Genomic DNA, 19,168 nt, shown 5'->3' with positions numbered 1-19,168 from the left:
TTTGACCATATTTTTCTTAAGTGGCTTGCTACTTGCCCCAGATTATTCTTCTGGAAAATCATTTGGATTTCACAAAAGCAGAAATAACAAGACAGCAGACCCTTGCCACCACTTCTGAAAGATGTAAGTTTCTGTAAAAGTTTCAGTTGGCTTTGCAACCTTAGTTTAACTAAAGAAATTTGAGCTCTTCAATTGCATGTGTTAAAGACAATGTGGAGATAGGTATTTCAAGAGGCAGTAATGGATATTTGCTGCATAGGCTTCTGCAGTACAACTATATAAGCAGCACAAGAGTTTGATTAAAAGCTAATACTCTAGAAGAGCCTAAAGGAGCATGCTGATGCAGACTACTAGAGCATCAGGATAAGCTTCAATTAAAGCAGTCAAATAACCTGACAGTTCCAAACAACTTAATAGCTAAAAACCTGTATAGGTAGCCCAGTTAAGCACTACAGCCAGAGAAAGGAAGGATTGTAGTCTCACCTACAACACAGATTTCTTAGAAGCCTTCCATAACCACGATAGTGGTAGGGAAAAAGAGCAGCTACCTTTAACAGGAGAGAGAGGAGAGAAAAAAAGAAAAAAAAACAACAACACAAACACACAACACCAAACCCCATATTTAAGATATTATTATACCAATTCCAATATAAGTAATAAGCCAGAAGAACATTAGGATGCAAGCGGTTTTCCTTTTAGAAAGCAAAGGGTAAGGGAATCTGTTCTTTCACATAATGACTTCCTTAACAATCCTTATTTCCAACATTTTACTGCTCCCCCCAGCATTCATTTAACAAGGAGGCAATTTTATTCAGTGCTTTAAGCCCGTCTCCAAAGCTGTCAACTAAAACCATTCACCACTGCATAAAACCAACAATGCTAGTGCACAGCAAAATACAGGGTATAAACTAATCAAGTTCATTTCAAAGCATGCTTTTTATTCTAGCTAAAAGAGCATAAGAGGTGGTCAAAGCACCATGTTTAGAGAATCCTCTTTCCAACCCTAAACCTCTCATACTATAAAGAAATTGCTATTCATCTGAGAACTATCTATAATCTAGCCAAATGCCACTGAAATTGTTTGATACGGCATTCTGTTAAACTAAATACAGATAGATACAATAGAAAGTGAGATCTAAGTTTTACTGCGTTCAAAACAAGCCAGATAAACACAAAATCCCTTTCAAAGGAAAGTACTATGCACAGCTGGGTTTTGATGCAAGAGAGAAAGAAGTGAAGGAGGAAGACTGTTTATCCAAAACACCAGAGGCTTAGGATCCACATACTTTTGTCTGGAAACAATTTACAATCTTCTCTTAAATACCAGATCAAGAAAAAAAGCTGCAAGTTTCAAAATTAAGACAAATTAGACTTCGTACAATGCAAGGGGACAAGAGACCTCAAAACATGCCTGCCCTGACATACCAAACATGCTCCCAACCTATCTATTTGTGCTTCATACATGCTTGAAGGTGCAAAAGCAAGCTGTTCAAATTTTAGTCTGAGGAATGAACAGTAATAACACCATGTTACATCTGAAACTTCACTACATTAAACATTATGGAGAAACTACATTTGATTCAAAGGACCATTTGGGCCATTAAAAAAAAAAGCACAATCCAGACAATTCATTTCCTAAGCAATCAAATGCTTTCCCTAAAACACTATCAAGGACTATTTGACAGTTCACATTTTCATAAGAAAAAGTGATAGCTTTCTTATAACTTCAGCTATCCTCCAAATAAAAGCAGTTGTAACATCATTTTTGTGATTCCAAAGACAAGAAGTTCCAGGATGTCTGTTACTTACAGCTTTTTCGAACACTCAAGCATGACAGGAATCTTCTTAGGTTCGTTCCAGTATCATTTAGCACAGAGAAAGAAATACAATTTGCATCCATTTTGTGAATATAGGCGATCTCACAGGCAGTGTACTGAATAGAGAGTGAAGCACTCAACTACTGTATCCTGACCTGCAACATCTGTGTCAAATCCTATCTATTTACACATTCATTTTAGTTTCCCAGGGAAAAAACTGCCTTACGAATGTACAGCTCCCTGTTCAATCCCAACTGCTTAACAGAATCCCAAATGTTTGCCTCGGAAACAGAAAATAAAGAATTGGGTTTCCTTCTTCATAGCACCTGCAAGCATTACTGCCTCTCTTAACACAGCAGCTTCCTTAATATCACTGGTGTTGCATTATCATCGACTGCTACAGCAGCACAAGCAGCCAAAGGCAAGATAATCTACTGCACAGCCTGCTCCAAGCAGATTTAGAGCAGGTAAGTAAAGAAAAACCAAAGAATTACCTTTCCACCTTCTGGCACCCAGCAAGATCTAGAGGTCAAAAGTTTCCAGATGGAGGTTATTTTAGAGGGCTGCTGCACTAGCACCTAGTTGGACCAGATGTACCAACCTAGCTGAGAATCATTCTCTGGTTACATTTAGCATGTAGTATTCACTGTGTTAGTGTCAGAGGTTCCTGCTTTTAATTCTTATTCTCCAAACAATATAAACCAGAAAAGAATGGGCTTTCTATGAGGTAGATGTAGAAATAAAACCAGTGAGACAAAGAACACACAGAAGCCTGAAGAACTGCACAGCTCTAAAAGTCTGGAGAGCACCATGAAGCAATGCAGCATTACACCTAGAACAGCTAGCAAGGAAGCTTACCAGTACCTATTCTTTGGTAACAAGTGTGTTATGTGCCCTAAAAACCATACAGGATAAATTATTCTTCATACCCAGTTTTAAAGAACTACCTGAAACCTACCAGATCAGTGTGTGTACCATAAGTACACAAGCATCACAGCACAGCTGAAGCTGTGGTTGGTTTTGTGGTTTTTTTAAAAAGTCTTTATAAACCAGAAATTAACAGTGCAGCAATGCAGAGAACTACACTTCAATATATCTTCTTCAGACTTAAAACACTCTGACAACTTACTAATTGACAGCAACCTTGGGTGTTTGCTTTCATCATAATCTATAACAAAGTTAATCAGTCACCTCTAGGCAGGAAAAGATTCTGCAAGGCTGTTAAATGTTTGCTACTGATCAGCAAAACTAATTCTGATCTATACAGCTTTATGACAGCAAAGTGTTTCAGTTCCACACTTTTACACACAGAATTTTGAGATTTTTCTTCCCTTAAGAGGGCTTCCCAAAATGTTACATCAAATAAACACTGACCCTTCACAGGTCTCAGAATTATGAGGTATCTGCATGCAATTACTAAGAATGAATCACAGTCACAGAAGTGATGTATTCCTAAACTTTTTCATTTGTAAATGCTCAGAGATTCCGATCTCTAGAAGAACCTCATTATACAGCTTCTTGCAGCAACCACTTGAACAAGAGATTCTGCACTACTGTTGTCTCCAGATGGGAAGGCACGTTGTTCTCAGTGATGCAGCAAGACATGGTTTTATGCAAGATAACCATGTAAGACTGCGTTTATATACAGATGCAACCATTGAAACCTTACAAGCCACACTGGCTCTATAGCAGCTAAGTTTCTTGGAGGACCAAAGTTTTCACTTAGCTTATTTGCAGTGCTAATCCAGCCTGCCTACTTCTGGTTACATACTCTACAATCTGAAGTTTCATAAAGTTTGCATTTCTGCATTCCAACAGATATTAAGTAATGCTCACAAGTGGCACAATGGTTTGTAGAACAGAAAACAAGTTTAAAACCACATAGAGTTCTCCCTCAAATTTTTTCCTTTGGAAATCCAGCTCTTTTTCTTAGCCAAAACCCACAAAGACAGTCAGCATACTATTACTATTTTTGTTCACCAGCTTTCAAAAAACAAGCCACCCCATATGTTTCTCTCTATTTATCTAGATTGCTTTGATTTTAAAGGCAAGGATGCCCTATGGGGAAAACCAGACCAAGAGAACAGAGGATCTGTTTAAACCAGTGTTTCCCAAAGTACAGGCTATAATTCCAAACAGTATTACAGGACTTAGAAGTAGCATTTGCAAGCCAAATGGAAATTCAGCTGTAGAAATAAAGCTCATGAGCCCAAGGCTGAAATTGGAAGTGGATTCCCCAGCAAAGCATGCCTGAAAAGAGCTAGTTCAGAGACACAGAAATCAAGTAATCGATTACAGCTGTATGGCTCAAGAGATTCCCTTTTGCCCTCAAGTTTTTATACCTGACATCACTCTCCATAAGGGCACCCTGGCCATGATACACTGTTTTTAACTGAATAGGGGAGCAGTATGATGCTAAGGAATTTTGCACCCCACCGCCCTGCCAGTGCACAAGTATACGCCTGTACAGACAATCTATGTCCTTTCTATGTGGGTTCTGCAGATACCCAAACTCTTACCTCTTCTCCCTCACCCAGCTAAATATACTGCATATGCATTTTAGAAAATAAAGAGCACATTCCCTTGCTACTCTGTCAATACTTCGGCATTACACCCATATCTGTAAGGTCTCCCACAACTGTTTTACTCTCCTCCTACAGCCCTACCAAAAGCAGAGGAAGAGCTATTGCATTTGCTTCTTATTATGCAGAAATCTCTAAGGCGAGAAATGTCATCACTCTACCACCTTGAGGGGTAGCAGAAGGTAAGAATGACGTACAGAAACACTCACACCCTGTCAGTCTGTTTCAATATCTTTGTATGTAAAACTCAGAAGTAAATCTTCTGGAACTGCCCACCAAAATGGTACAAGACTGAAGTCCACTAGATAGGCATTAACATCTGGACAAGTCCCAAACAAACTTCTCCTTTCAGAGTTTTGGCCAAGGACAAAAATCCTCAACCAGGCTATTTTACAACCACTTGGAAAGGGAGACTTTTCACATCCAGAACATTTATGTTGAGTAACACAGAATAGTAGTTTTAGTTCTGAACTGAGCTCATACATGAGTGGCAAAAGTATGAGGCTGCTAAACTACATGAGACATTATTTGCAAATCCCAAAACAAAGTTTCAGGTTGTGTTCAAAATGCCTCCAAAAAGCTGGTTTTCCAAGAAAAGCAGACACTTAGAGTTATTCTTCAGGGACTTTTTTTTTTTCCAATGAAAAAGCAGAGATTAACTGATCCAAAGTAAAAGCACAGATCACCACAAGACCAATATTCTATACTGAATGCTTCATGGAACAAGCGTACTTCAGGATTTCTAGTACCGCAGTAACAACCAGAAAATTTTTCATCCAAGGTACTGTGCCAACTTGTACATACAACACAATGAACATCTACTATACTGAAGTTTTCTTCACAAACACCTGTGACAGACCTTATGGTGTGGCCCAGGCTGCAACTAGGGGATTACACCACTGTTGTACATCCAAACCTCTTCCCCATAGTTACTTGCAGTGCCAGAACTTCTGTGCCCATTCCTATTCAATCAAAGCTGCCATGCCACCATCACTGCAGGCAGTAGAGGTGAAGCAATAGTAGTGACAAAGAGAACAATCAAAAAACAAGGAGTTTCATAAGCCAGAGAACCCGCAAAGCATGATTTACTCTGGGTACATGTCTTGCAGTTGGATTCCTTCTTTGTCTACTGAGGTGACAGCTCCAATTGAAGCTTTTCCTCAGAGGTGAGAATCATGGTCACACGGATTTCCTGATATCTAACGAGGCAGAGATGTGGAGGGCTCATTCATCTTATAGACTCTCCTCAACAGAGCTCAAACAGCACTGGGAGGCTTTGGAATAAAATCAGTTCAATGACATACTTCATTTCCAGTTACAGACTACAACCTCACCTGTCACTACATCTTAAAATCACAGCATATTCATCAGAGGCAGACAGAAAATGACTGGAATAAGGAGCTAATAGTACCAGCAGAGTTGAGGATGTGGCATCCTCCAGCAAGAAGACTGCCTAGACAGCCAGGAGCAGTAACTACCTCAGACATGTGACTTCACACCATCTGTTTGGGTCATTACCCCAAAACCAACTACCTTGTTCTGCCTCTAACCAATGGCTGCGCTTTACAGTCTCAAAGAGGCACCAGATCCTTAAACAGTTTATCTCGCACCACTTAAATACAAGTGGTTCTAGAGGCTACAAGAAGTTACCATGATCAATTTGAAACCGGCACCTGTTCAGAGCTTCTCTAGATTTCAACGAGGCTTAATTTATGCCAAGACAAACTGCATATCTGAACAGTCATTACCTGGACTTTTGTTCTTCCAAAGCAAAGAATGATAAAACAAACAACAAATAATAGGAAGCTAAAAGGTCCTGTCAAATACTGCTTGCTATACCACTTATTTTTTTTAATTCTGACAACAGCTGTCACATTCTGCATAGGTCTGTACACCAAATAAAACTGTTTCTCCAAAAACGGTCAACAGCATATGTAAGACCTAGGAGTAGGAGGAAGAAAATGAAAAGTTTAGATTATCCCTAACCAGACCACTCTTTAGATTTAGTAATGAATATAGATGGGAAGTTGCCTTCATTTAAGTAAACAAAAGACTGCTTACAATCACTTACATGTGCATGAACTGAGTGAAGCCTAAGTAAGAATGATGGCGGGTGCGGGGCGGGGGGGGGGGGGGGGGGGAGAACATCACTTTGCACATCTGGTTTTAATGAATGATTTGTTGTTTTTACAAGTGAATACACTAATTTTCTGGATATTAAAGAGCACCGTACATGTTTACCTACCAATATTTCTTTTAGTTTACCTCAACTGTTTTGCTCTCTAGACTTATGCATGATAAACCGATCTTTAATATATTTCTCTACCTCTATATAGCACAAAGCATCACACTTTTACCACCCAACATATTCATAAAAAAATCTCATGAGTTCACAAAACCAAGACAGCTGTTTTTTCTCAACTGCCATCTCTGCCCAAAACGTACAAATCAACCCATACTCTTTCTGGCTTGGGTCTGAATAGAGTTTGCAACTGGAATCTAGCCAACCCCAAATCCAGTTCCTTCCTTCCTGCCTGCATTGGGTCCGAAATGCCCAGAGGAGAAAGAGCAAATCACTTTTGCCACAGAAAGATCTGCCTACCCTTTAACAAAGTATTATTTTACAATTGTTCTCTCTATGCTGAAAGATTTCCACTAGGTAAAGCCTTAATATAAACCAGTCTCCTCCAAGGAGTTTAAGGTGCGAACTAGCAATATATGATCAGAGGCCAATTCCTGGATTGAATTTAAAGTCACATTGCACATAATAAACTAGGAGGGTATGCTGAGCTTAACTTAGAGCCTGCTAATCACTTAAACCCTAGCTTTGCTTACAGAGGGAACTGTACTTTATGTTTTGTAGTTAGTCTTCCTGCATCCTTACATGGAAAGGTATTTGCTATATTACACCAGCCTCTGCATGCTGTAAACTCAAAACTTGCAATAAAACTAGATATATAGCACTCAAGTATTGCAGCTGGAAGTGTGATTGTGCAACCAAAGAGATAAGGCAGGGCTGAGCCAGCAATGTAACAGCAGTATTTTGTGCTCAAATACTGAGAGTAAGGCACAAAACAAAAGTCAAAAGTTAAGGTTCTTTTGCTCTGACAGCAAGCAGACTGTGAAAATACTGCAAAAAATGGCTTATTTATCTCTCAAAGGCAAAAGGAGGAACATATTTAGAGCTTTTGGGAAAGCTCTGTCAAAGTCTTTAAATGGGTGCAGGGGCTTACTACCAAAAAGGGTTATTTAACAAACACTTTTAGAATTGTGGAAAAAAATTGCAATGTGCATCCCTAAAAACAAATCCCTCTGCACCCTGGCACCTTCAGCAAGACACCTTACCTAGGGAAAAATCTCATCACAGTCAGTAAGACTAAAGCCTTGCAGCTTCTACAGACACTGCCTACAGAGGCACGTTCCTGTAACCTCTAGGAACGCCAATACCATCCCAAGGGCAGCTGGCTTGCCAGTAGCCTTAGAAGGCGTGTCTCATGTTTTCAAACTTTTCATTAGTCCAGTGAAGACCCGCTAAAAACAAGAGAGGAGAAAAAAAAAACATGCAAGACTCATCCATTTGGCTATTGCCAAACTGCCTTCTCCAGATTTAGCTCTGATGGAAGAAGTTACTCAGCTCCTCATGTCAAACAAAGTTCACCTTCTCATAGATCTGCCCTAAGACCAATTTGTTCCATTTGCCTAATCTGCTGGTAGTTTTTTGGCAAAAAACAACAAGGTATGACAGCCCATTTAATTAAATCTTCTAGCAGAATCAGATTAGGGAACACTCTTACAAAGACATCCACTGTCTCCGCCGCTGTTCTGCCAGAGGGGGTACAGACCTGCAGGAAGGCACTGCAGCCTCTCCAATCACACACATGGTTCTGGAATAGGACTTCTGCCCACACCCTACGACAGAAGGCCACACACTAAATTCATGAATTCAAAACTCACTCCCTGATGCACAGCAAAACTATTCCAGCAAATTTTAAGATTCAGAACGTAATTCAAAGTAGGTCTTACACATCTTTTAGTGGAAAGGTTAGGACGACTACAAGGTAATGAATCCTATCTAGTCTGAAAGATTCCTCTCCAATGCCAAAATGATTTTTGAATCCAAGTATTGACTTTCACAGCTGCTTGCTCTCAAGAGGTCAAGCATGGACTAGGGGGAAGGCAAGTTGGAAGTACAGCAACATTTTGGTTTATTAGTCAATGTTCCACAAAAAACACAGTCATCTGTGAGATACAGAACCCTGCCACAGGATGTGCAGGGATGCAGGAACTGTACAGCTCTTAGTATCTTTCAACAGCTCAGTCTTTCCTGTGAAAGAGGGACATACACACGCTACTCCTGTTTCAAAGGCTATGACTCCACCATTACTAAATCAGACATCAACAATCAAAATAAAGTCATGCTGTTGCACGTGAAGAAATACAGCTGTGCTTATATCAAAGTTTCAGCCCATTAACTTCTGTGTCTAGACTAAACAGTTCTTTCACTCTTCCTAAAGGCACGTGCTAGAGTTTGCACATTTGGCCTCCCATTTATTTGTAATATACAAGAGGAGATTTAAGCTTTTATATGCTTCAATTTTAGTTTACTTGCATACAGTGACTAATTGTCTTCACTGCCAGTACCACTTTGTCTTCATCCATGACATTCGCATGCCTTAAAAGGATACATCTCATAAGTTCAAAGCCTACCTGTTTGTTTAGGCATTACTAAAACCATCCAATTTGAAGAATAAAATTGTTTCATGACAGTTTATGAACTTACTGGATTCTAACACAAAGGTAGCATACATATTTGACGGTGAAGAGTAATTTGAGAGCCTATTAAACACATCACTACAGTTGAATACGAAGATTGCTTTCCAACAGTGTTTATCAGCTAGAAAGACTATTCCAACACTTCTCCTTTATCCTCAGTTCCTTGAACATAAAGCGGAAAAAGGAGAATTTTGCAACAACAGGGATCAGTTAACGTTACAATACTCAAGGGGAAGACCATAATGCTTCTTGGCCTTCTTTTTAACTTACTATGTGCCAGCTATCTCTAATTTTTCTCGCCTGTCCCCATTCCTTTGGGGAGGCAGCACAGTAAACTGATGTTTTAAGTTAGTATCTGTCTCACACTGCAACTGGCTGCTTTCACCTCAGTTTAATACAATTAGTTGCTACACAGTAATGCAGCTATATCATAGCTAATATAAGCAATAAATATGACAGATAAACATTAGGTCTTTATTGCCAAACACTTCATAAGGGCATGTGCGGCCTTCGTACAGCTCCCTAGCACTAGAAGCCTTCTGCTACATTAGATTAGGAACAGCCCCACATCTAGTTCATCCTCCTTGAAGCATGCTAGTTTTCTCTACAGTGAGGTCAGGATACGCAGCGTGCCTAAGTCCAATATTAAAGATGATATCATTAAATGGGGAACAAAAACCCACCTACAGTAAATCACTTCCAGAAGCACAAAACAGGGCTTGCTTACTTTCCCTCCCTACAGGAGAAACAAATTGCTATTGATAGAAGCATGCCTAATAGGCCCTTCAGCAATCAGCACCTTCATATCATGCCTAATCAAATTGAGCTCATCTCAAAACCACTTTGCTTTTAATACAACAAACTCTTCAGCATTGTAGATGTTGTCTGTAACCATTTTCACAACTGCTGTTTATAATATCTTTCATCTATATGACATTTCTGTTGTGAAACGGAGGAAAGCTTTTAGCTGAATTATTCTTTCTTCACCATGAGCTAATAACTGCCGCTACTATGAAGCTGCATGCACACTTCTGACTGACCTCATAGGACTCATATTCTAGCCGTGGAAGAACTGAACAAAACTTTAGTGCAGAACAGCTGATATTTGATATTTTTTGTTACAGAAATTACACTAATCAGAACAAGTAAAAACTACAACTACATAACGCAAGTCCAGTATCACCTTGTTCACACATCATTCATAATGCAATCATATTAAAACGCCATGTTCTCCTGTCACACAGCCCCTCAGTAACAAATTTTCAAAGACTGAATGTTTATATTACAACTGCTGAAGCTTTGCTCTGCAAAGTTTTCCTACAAGGACCATCTTCTTGTATCTTAAACTCTAATAATGCTAGCCAACAAGTGCTGTTTGTGGAAAGGGCAGTAGAAAGATGTTTATTTTGTAGAGTCAGTCAAACCCAAAGACAGGTTACTCATTACTCTTACTGCTGAACTCCCAGCACCACGATGCCTACTCAGACATTAAGAAAACCCTACAGCTTACTGCCTGCCACCCTTCCCATCCCCCAGTCTTTGTTTAGTTTTAAATGGCATAGCCAGAAGTGCACCCATTATATAGTCATCAACAGTATACAGAGACCCAGCAAGAGAGTACTTGCACAGGAGGTCGTATTACAAGGTTAAATGTACAAGTCATCACAGAAGGAGCACATCTGGTCATCCAGGGAGGATGCACACTGGTGTACCACAGCTGAAGAGCTGGGACAGCACTGCTCCAGCTATTCCCCTGCCCTCAAAGCACATTAATCTGCTGCTTTGGAAGTCCCTACTGCTCTTGACTGTACCATTTGCTTAATATGAGGACCGAGACCTATTCTAGGCCACCGAGTAATAGGATTAAACCAGTCTAATCCCAGATGTTACTTAGAGTTTGCCAGAAGTTATGAATTGGTCCCCCAAACTTTGTGAATGACACTATGATCTCAAGACCCAGTACTAACCTGTATAAAGCTACACCAGTAGACATCTAAAAAAATACGAGGCAAAGGTAAGAGGCATAAAATTCTGAACTGCACCTTGTCAAGAGGGAAACAAGTCATCTAAAAGAAAAATGGGACCCCTCCAACATACTATTAGCATATGCAGGTGATAAAAAGTGAAAAATGTGAGGGCACCATTTAGCAATGTATTTATAAAACAAACAAAATGAGAAGCTTTGCCTTACAAGTGTCTGGAAGTGGGCATGCTCTCTATGCCAGCATTCCCACTCCTGTCCCTCAAGGTTTAAGCTTGTGACAAGTCACATGCAAGCTCTTCAGCAGTGACCTTGGGACAGAGCGAGAATAAACATAAGGATATTTGTTGATAAAAGGAAAAGCATCCTCAACACAAATGACATTTAGGGTATCAAACAGTACAAGAAGAACAGGATTTGACAGCACAAAGTACACCTGGAAACCAACTAGAGTTTCTGCTTCAAGCTGGGAGCTCAGACTGAATCCTCCTCTACTTCACTTGCCTTGCTGACCACAGGACAAATAAGCCACATTTATGACAGTGCAGAATAACCAAACGCAACTCTAGATGTCTCATGAGAAGCACTTCTGCTAAACATGAAGAAAGACTGTAACAGTACAACATGCTAGAGGAGTCTCCTTTGGAAGGTTTCATAGCCATACTAGTCAGATACTCAAGAGACAAATTCAGAACCGAAGCATGCGCTGACAATACCAACAGGAAAAATGACACAAGACAACAGGCTGGTTCAGGCTACCTAAACAGCTGTTGCCTACAGGCACGCCTATAGTATTTTGCAAACAGTTGTAAAACTTCTCTGCTGGCACTCTAAACTAATAAACCCTACCTTCAGCAAGGCATGTTGGCTCAGGCTCAGTGCCATACTACGCTCACACAGCTTCTCGTTAGCTTAGAGTACAGGAGAAGAAGGTATCAACTTGATACTTGGAGAAGATGCAATGTGCTATCACTACTGAGGAATAAGGACTAAGCAAGTCAGAGAGCAGCATTAGCTCCATAATAAATGAGTATAAACCAGCCATAATTTAGTTTGAACTGGATAATAAAAAGTTCCTGACTTCTTAGGAAAAATCTGTTCTCAAGCAACCTTGTAATCACAGCTGAAAAACAGCCTGCTGTTAAGATGGAGCATGAAATAGCTTAAGCAAGATGCTGCTTTCAGCAACAAAGAACAAATCTTAATAGCCTAGAAAGTAATTTCTAGGTTTATATGCATATTTTAAAGTAGAACCAAGTGGACTTTCACGGTATCTACTCATTCATAAATTTCAGCTGAAAATGGAAAACTATGCATCCCTGATTCTGCCAAAATAGGAAAGCAGAAGCTATTTGCTTCTACATGAGAAGTGCATCAGTCAAAGGCAAAGTCTTACATTTCAGACTTGTTTACTCAGAGTGAACGGTCTGTTTTCCATATTTTAAGAAAAAAAATTAAGTCTTCCTCTCCTACATGTGTGACCTACTGCCTGTACATGCCAAGGGGATTACAGTTTAACCTCCAGAATGCACTCGCTTTCCTTTTTATAACAAGCATTAAACATGCAGATGTTTGATGTTCTGATTTGCTTCAACAAATATAGATCTTTAGCTTCTAGAGTTTGAAGTTTCTGTTTTCTGATTTTTATATCAGTATTGAGACGCTGTGAATAAAGCCTACAGCTGGATACGAATCTGCACTCTGAGAAAGTCAAAAGTACTCGAAGGATTAGGATAGTCGCAGAGAACCAACTCGAGTATGTTTTCTTTCTTAGCTTAAATGAAGCACAGCCTTTGCTCTATCCAGCCATACACAAGCTTTTGCTGAAAAATCCATGAATCTTTCCTCAAATACAATCCTTTCTACTATTTTTTTTCTACAATGCAGTTAATGTTCTATTCAGACATAATACTTCTGGTGTTTGATTAATCTACTTGCACACTCTGAACTGGCACTGATCACGTATTCTCCATATGCAGCATGTAAGATACATCATAAACTAAGCACAAGACATAAAGGTCTCCAAGAAGCCACTGTCAATATCAAATAAAAAAAAATAGATCAGTTTCTCCAGAACAGCAGCCTTCCAGCTATGACTGTTGAAGCAAATGATTCTCAGAGAGAATCATAACCTCGAATGTATCTAATGGGTGGCTACCATTACTTGCTACAGATGCGCCTTTAAATGAAGCCTAAAGTACATTTTTAAACAAAGTTCAAAAGCAGAACCCAAGTCACCTGAGCAGTTTCACCAATATATCTACACCATATAGTGCAGAAAATTACAGAAACATTAAACAAAGCTTCAGCTTGATATCAAACAGCAAAACTGTGTAAGTGCAACATAAGTCCCTAGTTTAATGCCATAGCCAGTACAACCCTCCCTCTGTCTTTGGCCCATAAACAGAAGCAAAGAGATATCAAGGACAAGCAGAGATACCATATTGCATCTGCATTTGTCAACACTACTGGAAAACTACATCAGCTTCTTCCTGAACTGCACAGCAAGAAATTAACAAAAGAGTTCCGTGAAAAGCCAAACAGATAAGGTAAAAACTGGAAATGCGCTTAAAAAGTAGGAAACACTTCAGGAACTTTATTTAGCTTGTCAAGGAGGTAGCGGTTAAGGAACAACTTTGACCAGTCAGAAAAAGCCTGTATGAGAAACAGGACTCTAGAAATGGAGGTCCCTTCAGATTAACACAAAAAGACATGTTGCAAATCTAAATTTGCTCCAAGTATGAAGTGTTCCATCAATCAGAACAAGTTACCACAGAATTTACCACTGTAAATATAGATGAGAATTTTATTCTATTTTTTCAAAAGGTTAAATTTAAGCAGAACTACAGCCTGTTTATTTGAGGATGTCCAACAGTCCACATTAAACAAAGCTCACATAACAATTCATAGTGCCTCTAAGTTAACCAATTCATTTATTTTAATGGTTGACTGTGGAAAATTTATACATAAAATGTTGACAGTGATTTCAAAGTGACCTCTATAACAATGCTGAGCAACAGCCCTTAGAGGTTTGTCTAGTTAGATAAAAAAATTTATTAGATATTGCAAAACCCATTACTTCTAGATGACGAAGTCTTCCTCAGCTGAGGACGCACCAGGCTGTACCTCCTTGCTGACGAGTAGCTAACAGAAGTCTTTGGTTAGTAAGAAATATTACATTTACATGCACACTCCTATCAGAAACCCAGTCCAAAACTCTCCTTAGTATTGGTCGCAATACATCACATTGAAAGTATCTAATGTCAGGTACAAAAACTTTTCACTGCTAGAGAACTCAGCCATTGACTGAAACTTAGGCTTCTTTGGTATTCCTCCTTCAACTTACATCATTTTAATCAAGTGACTTTTCTGAGAAGTTAAAGCTGCCCTTCAACATCACTAAATATTGGAAAAGTCATCCCAAAGGAAGAGAGATTCAGTGGCACCAGGCCATTGACACCTGCCTTCACTGAATGCTACCCCATGCAGCCAGGAATCAGCACCCAGCACACCAGACAAAGCCATGCTGGCCCGAATGCCATTATGCCAGAATAAATTATTCACAGTGCAATTCAAACCTGGGCGGGGGGGGGGGGTAGTGGGAGGAGGCGGACAGGACATACACCTCAAGAGGCTAATTTTGATTTCCCTAGCACAGTTCTTAACTGTAAGTTGCTCTGTATCACTAACCAGATACCAGACAAGTCAAATGAAGGCTACTGACAAACAACATACTAATACCATGACACTCTCTTCAGGTACTTGTTACTGTATTCATTATCTCCTTCAAAACTCCCTTCAGCCCCATGTTCCAAGAAACATATAATGGGCCATTATTTTGACAGGACTGCAAATAAAGCTCCCCCACCACCACCCCCTGCCAAAAAAAAAAATTAGAACATGAATGTTTCTGCTTCACCAAGAAATCCATAGCCTTTTGTGAACAGATGATGCTACAAGCAGACATACACAAGCAGATTCACAATCAAGCAGATGATCTCTTCTTTACCAGCCATCTTGACCCGCCTGGCTTGATTTACATAAACCGTCTTTATTCTCTACAACATTGATTATGTAAACCTCAACAAAATCTTAACCAAACATGCACTGCCACATCACTGAGGGAAAATACGCAATGGACTGCTGGGAGAAGGTTATTAGAAACGTATTTGCTGACTTATAATGACTTGACTTCAAATGCTTTAGGCTTTACCATCTGATCACATTAATGATCAGACAAGCAATCACAACTATTGGAGACAATACAGGAACATGTTCTGGTGGGAGAGCTACCTACTGCCAAAAGAACACCTTCCCCTTGATTTAAAGGTCAAGTATACAACAATCCTACTTTAATACTGCTAAGACAGAGTTAAGAGCAAAAGATAAAGGGAAAGTTTTGTCATCTTAAAAACAGGACTCACAGCAATTTGCCAGGTATGTCAATTCCTTTGTTCATCATCCTTTTCACCACCTAATTTAAAAGTCTCACAGCTCAAGACAGAAGTTATTCATCAATATCACAACCAATGCTTTTTTTTTTAAAACCACAGTCTCAAAACAACTTTTTTTTTTTTTAAAAGCTAGCTGTGAGGTCACTCTATCAATTTTAATCAAGCAGTTGTAACGAGAGCTGTGATGCTACGCTTCTGTCTGTCCATAGGTCTCAGTTTCAGTATGGGGAGGAGAGCAGATTTACATTGTCTCACTTAAATGGAACTCCAGAATACACGATTTTAATACAAAACAGGTATTAAGAATTTTTTTTATTTTTTTTAAGAATACTGAACAGATGCTTAAGCTGTCCCAAGCATTCCTAATCACAAATGTTGAGTCACCAGAGAGAGATATGTTTGTATTATTTATGGCACTACATACAACATTTAAGACATCTCTGATAGGAAATGCAGTAATCAACTCCTAAAGTATCAAATAGATCTTAAAACCCCCATCTTCAGTCCAAAAATGGAAAGCGTAGTTACTGAAGTCACGGCATTTCCTGGACTGCTTCCATCATGCCTACCTATTTCTACATCACATCCACCAAGCACATTGTGTCAGTAGGCTGTGACAGCCAATGCCCTATTGTTTCAGTGTTGCCCACAGAGACGTATTGACCAGAGAGATTCAGCTGCCCAACTGCAGACTTCTTGTTCATAATTGTACTTACAAGGACGAGAGGATTTGTTTGCTTTTTTAGTACATGTAACACCCAGAAGATACAACCTCAGTAGTGTTAGAGAACAGCTGATACTCAAATAACAACTAAACTCAGTCATAGAAAGTTTATTTAAATTTTATTGGCATGTTTCAACACACAGCAGTGAAGATCAAGACCTCTGGCAGAACCGATAAGCTGAGATCAATGCATCTCCATATTAAAGGAAAAGCACACCAGACTTTGCTAGGTGAAGATCAGAGCCAAAACATTTCATACTTCTGTGCTTTCAACTGCTGCTAAAAACAGTAAAGCAACAGAAAGGAAAATGCTTTCAGCTGTGCACAAAAAGCCTCTGCAGCACAACATCAATTTATGCACTCTAATTTAATTAAAGATTCAACATTTTACTATGACTTTATTGTTAGAGACAGTGTTGCACAGCTGAGGTTACCCTCCCTTTCCACAAATGAAACAGTAAGAAGGTTTCTTTATTAAATTTAGTTTGATACGGGTATTTCTCCCAAATCAAGTTACTCGACTTAAATTCAAGTCTTTGAAGTGCCAGCTATGCCACGTTCATGGTAACAGCTGTATTTTATTCCACGGTAACTGTACCTTGACCTAGTCTCGTGATAAGAAAGATTTAGCATCCCTTAAGGAAAAAAGGTGCACCATTGGACACAGGAGTACCCAGTCTCGACTGCTCTTTTTATCTGCTCCCAGAGCTTCAGACAGTTATTCTGCAGAGGTGAACACGGTTCTTTGTGAAATGACTTGGCCAAAACAAAACAAAAAAATCCCTAAAAAACCAGCATAAGGTTTTCTATGACCCTGCAGCAAATACGTAACAGATTCTGGGGGAGGCTGAATAACGCAGCAAGGCTGTAACTGTTCTGCTTCATGGCTGGCTTGAAACCATCCTAATGTATTTATTATTAAAAATTATTCCATTAACCATATGTTTCTACATACTAAACTATAAAAATTAAGCATCTCTTATAAGGTTCACAAGGGCTCTCAGCCAGCACGGCTTAGACGCTTCTCCCTCATCTGCTTCTACGGTGTTCAGCAGAAAGGCTTCAAGCTTTTAACAGCAGGGCAAGAACATAATACCAAGCGGATTACTTTAAGATCCGTATCAAGCTGAGAAAATAAACATTTCCACCACGAATCTGAATATAAGTGCTTCCCCCTCCTCCTTCCCCCCCCCCCCCCCCCCCGCCGCCTCTCCTCCTAATTCCAAAGTCATCTCCCCTGCAATCTGCAAGGAGGACGCCGTCTCTCGGAGCGAGGGGAGAAACCGCCAGGGAGAGCTCAGCCAGCGGCTGCGTCTCCTTCAGCACCTGCGAGCGGCACCGGCGGCAGGACGGCACCCGGGGCGCGGAGGGGGGGGGGGGTGTCTCCCCACGGCCTCACCCGGCACAACTCCGCACCCCCCACGCACAAAGTTTGTTTCCAACCCTCAGGCCCCACGGTCACCGTGACCGACAGCCCGCCGCCAGCAGCCTCCTCCCCCCCCCCCACGAAAAGAGCCCCGAAGCCGCGGCGGGAGGAAGGCCGAGCCGTCCTCTCCCCTTACGGGCAAAGTTACCCGACAAGCGGGCCGGCTTCCCCACGCAGCGGAGCGGGGGGGGGGCGAAAGCCGGGGGGGGGGGACGGGACACCCCCCCCCCCCCCCACCACCAACGGCCGCCCAAGGCGCGCGCGGCCGCCGGCGGGGGAAAGGCGGGAAGCGGCGCGCCCCCCCCACCCCGCCCCGCGCGCGGGGGTCTCGCGCCTCCGAGCGTTACCTCAGCGGGGAGAAGGCGGCGGGGGCTGAGGGGAGGAACGGGAGGGGGGCAATCCCACCGCCCCCCCCGCCCCACTTCGGGCCCCCGCCGCGCTCTCCGGACCCCACCCCCCCCCCCCCCCCCATACACACCCCGCCGGTGTCCCTCCACAGCGCTCACCCCAGCACCACCAGCTCCCCGTACTTGACGGGCTCCTTGTTAGGCGCGCAGTGCTCCTCCTGGCTAGGGGAAAACATGGGGCCGCCGCGGAGTCAGTCACCCGCCGCTACAGTCCCATCCGCCGCTGGGGAGGGGAGGAGGAGGGAGGGGGGGGGAAAGGAACGGGGACGGTCCCGAGCGGGCTCCGCGCTGCGCCCCGCACTGAGCCGCCGGCCGCCCGACAACGGCCACTACACCCGGGGGAGGGAGGAGGAGCGCCGAGGAGGACGTACCAACTCGCCGCGGTAGGGGGCGGGAGGAGAAAAGCGGCGCCCGCCCGACTCAGGCGTGGCCCCGCCCACCCCCCCTCTGCTCCCATTCACCACCTAGGAGAGCGCGCCCGCGGGGGGGGGGGGGCGGGGCTCCGCCCCCCTCCTTCGCACCCTCCCCTCTCCCCCCCTCCCCACCGCTAGCAAATGGTACGGCCTCGCTGTGTTATGTAAACATAGAGTAAAGGGGACGGGGCCGCTCTTAAAGGGGCCGCGCCCCGCGGAGGGGGAGCAGGGGGCGAGGCCGGCCAACACGCGCCTGAGGGGGGGGGGGGGGGGCTCTGGATCAGCGAAGGGTCCAGGCCGCAGCCTGTCTGTGGAGGGGGGGGGGGGGGGGTGTCTCGGGTTCCAGATCCCCTGGGGGACTGGATCACTGCGTGGGGTTCTAGATCACCGCCTGCCCCATGTCTAGACCCACACCTGCCTGGAGGCCCGAGGTTCTAGATCACCCGGGTCTCGGTCACCTGTCTGGGCTGGGGGGGGGGTCTAGATCACCTCAGGGTTCTGGATCACTCCCAGGGGCTGCAGGCCACCTCCTGCCCCAGAGGGTGGTTCTGGGCTGCCTGCAGCTGGGTGGGGAGGTTCTAGATCACCTCC

The 19,168-nt window shown here is 42.3% G+C and overlaps 1 protein-coding gene across 1 annotated transcript in view; it reads right to left on the bottom strand.

Annotated features, from left to right (window-relative positions):
- Positions 1–18,412, bottom strand: part of PELI2 (pellino E3 ubiquitin protein ligase family member 2) — a 73,936-nt gene extending 55,524 nt beyond the window's left edge. Inside the window, exon 1 of the mRNA XM_075029537.1 lies at positions 18,264–18,412. Coding sequence (XP_074885638.1) covers positions 18,264–18,340 — 77 coding nt within the window. The 5' untranslated portion in view covers positions 18,341–18,412. The remainder of the gene's footprint in view (positions 1–18,263) is intronic.
- Between the last annotated feature and the right edge of the window lie 756 nt (positions 18,413–19,168).

The sequence above is a fragment of the Buteo buteo genome, chromosome 6 (genome assembly GCF_964188355.1).
Source record: "Buteo buteo chromosome 6, bButBut1.hap1.1, whole genome shotgun sequence".
NCBI lineage: Eukaryota > Metazoa > Chordata > Aves > Accipitriformes > Accipitridae > Buteo > Buteo buteo.
Note: the sequence above shows the minus strand (reverse complement) of the source record. Positions and strands in the feature narration are given on the sequence as shown.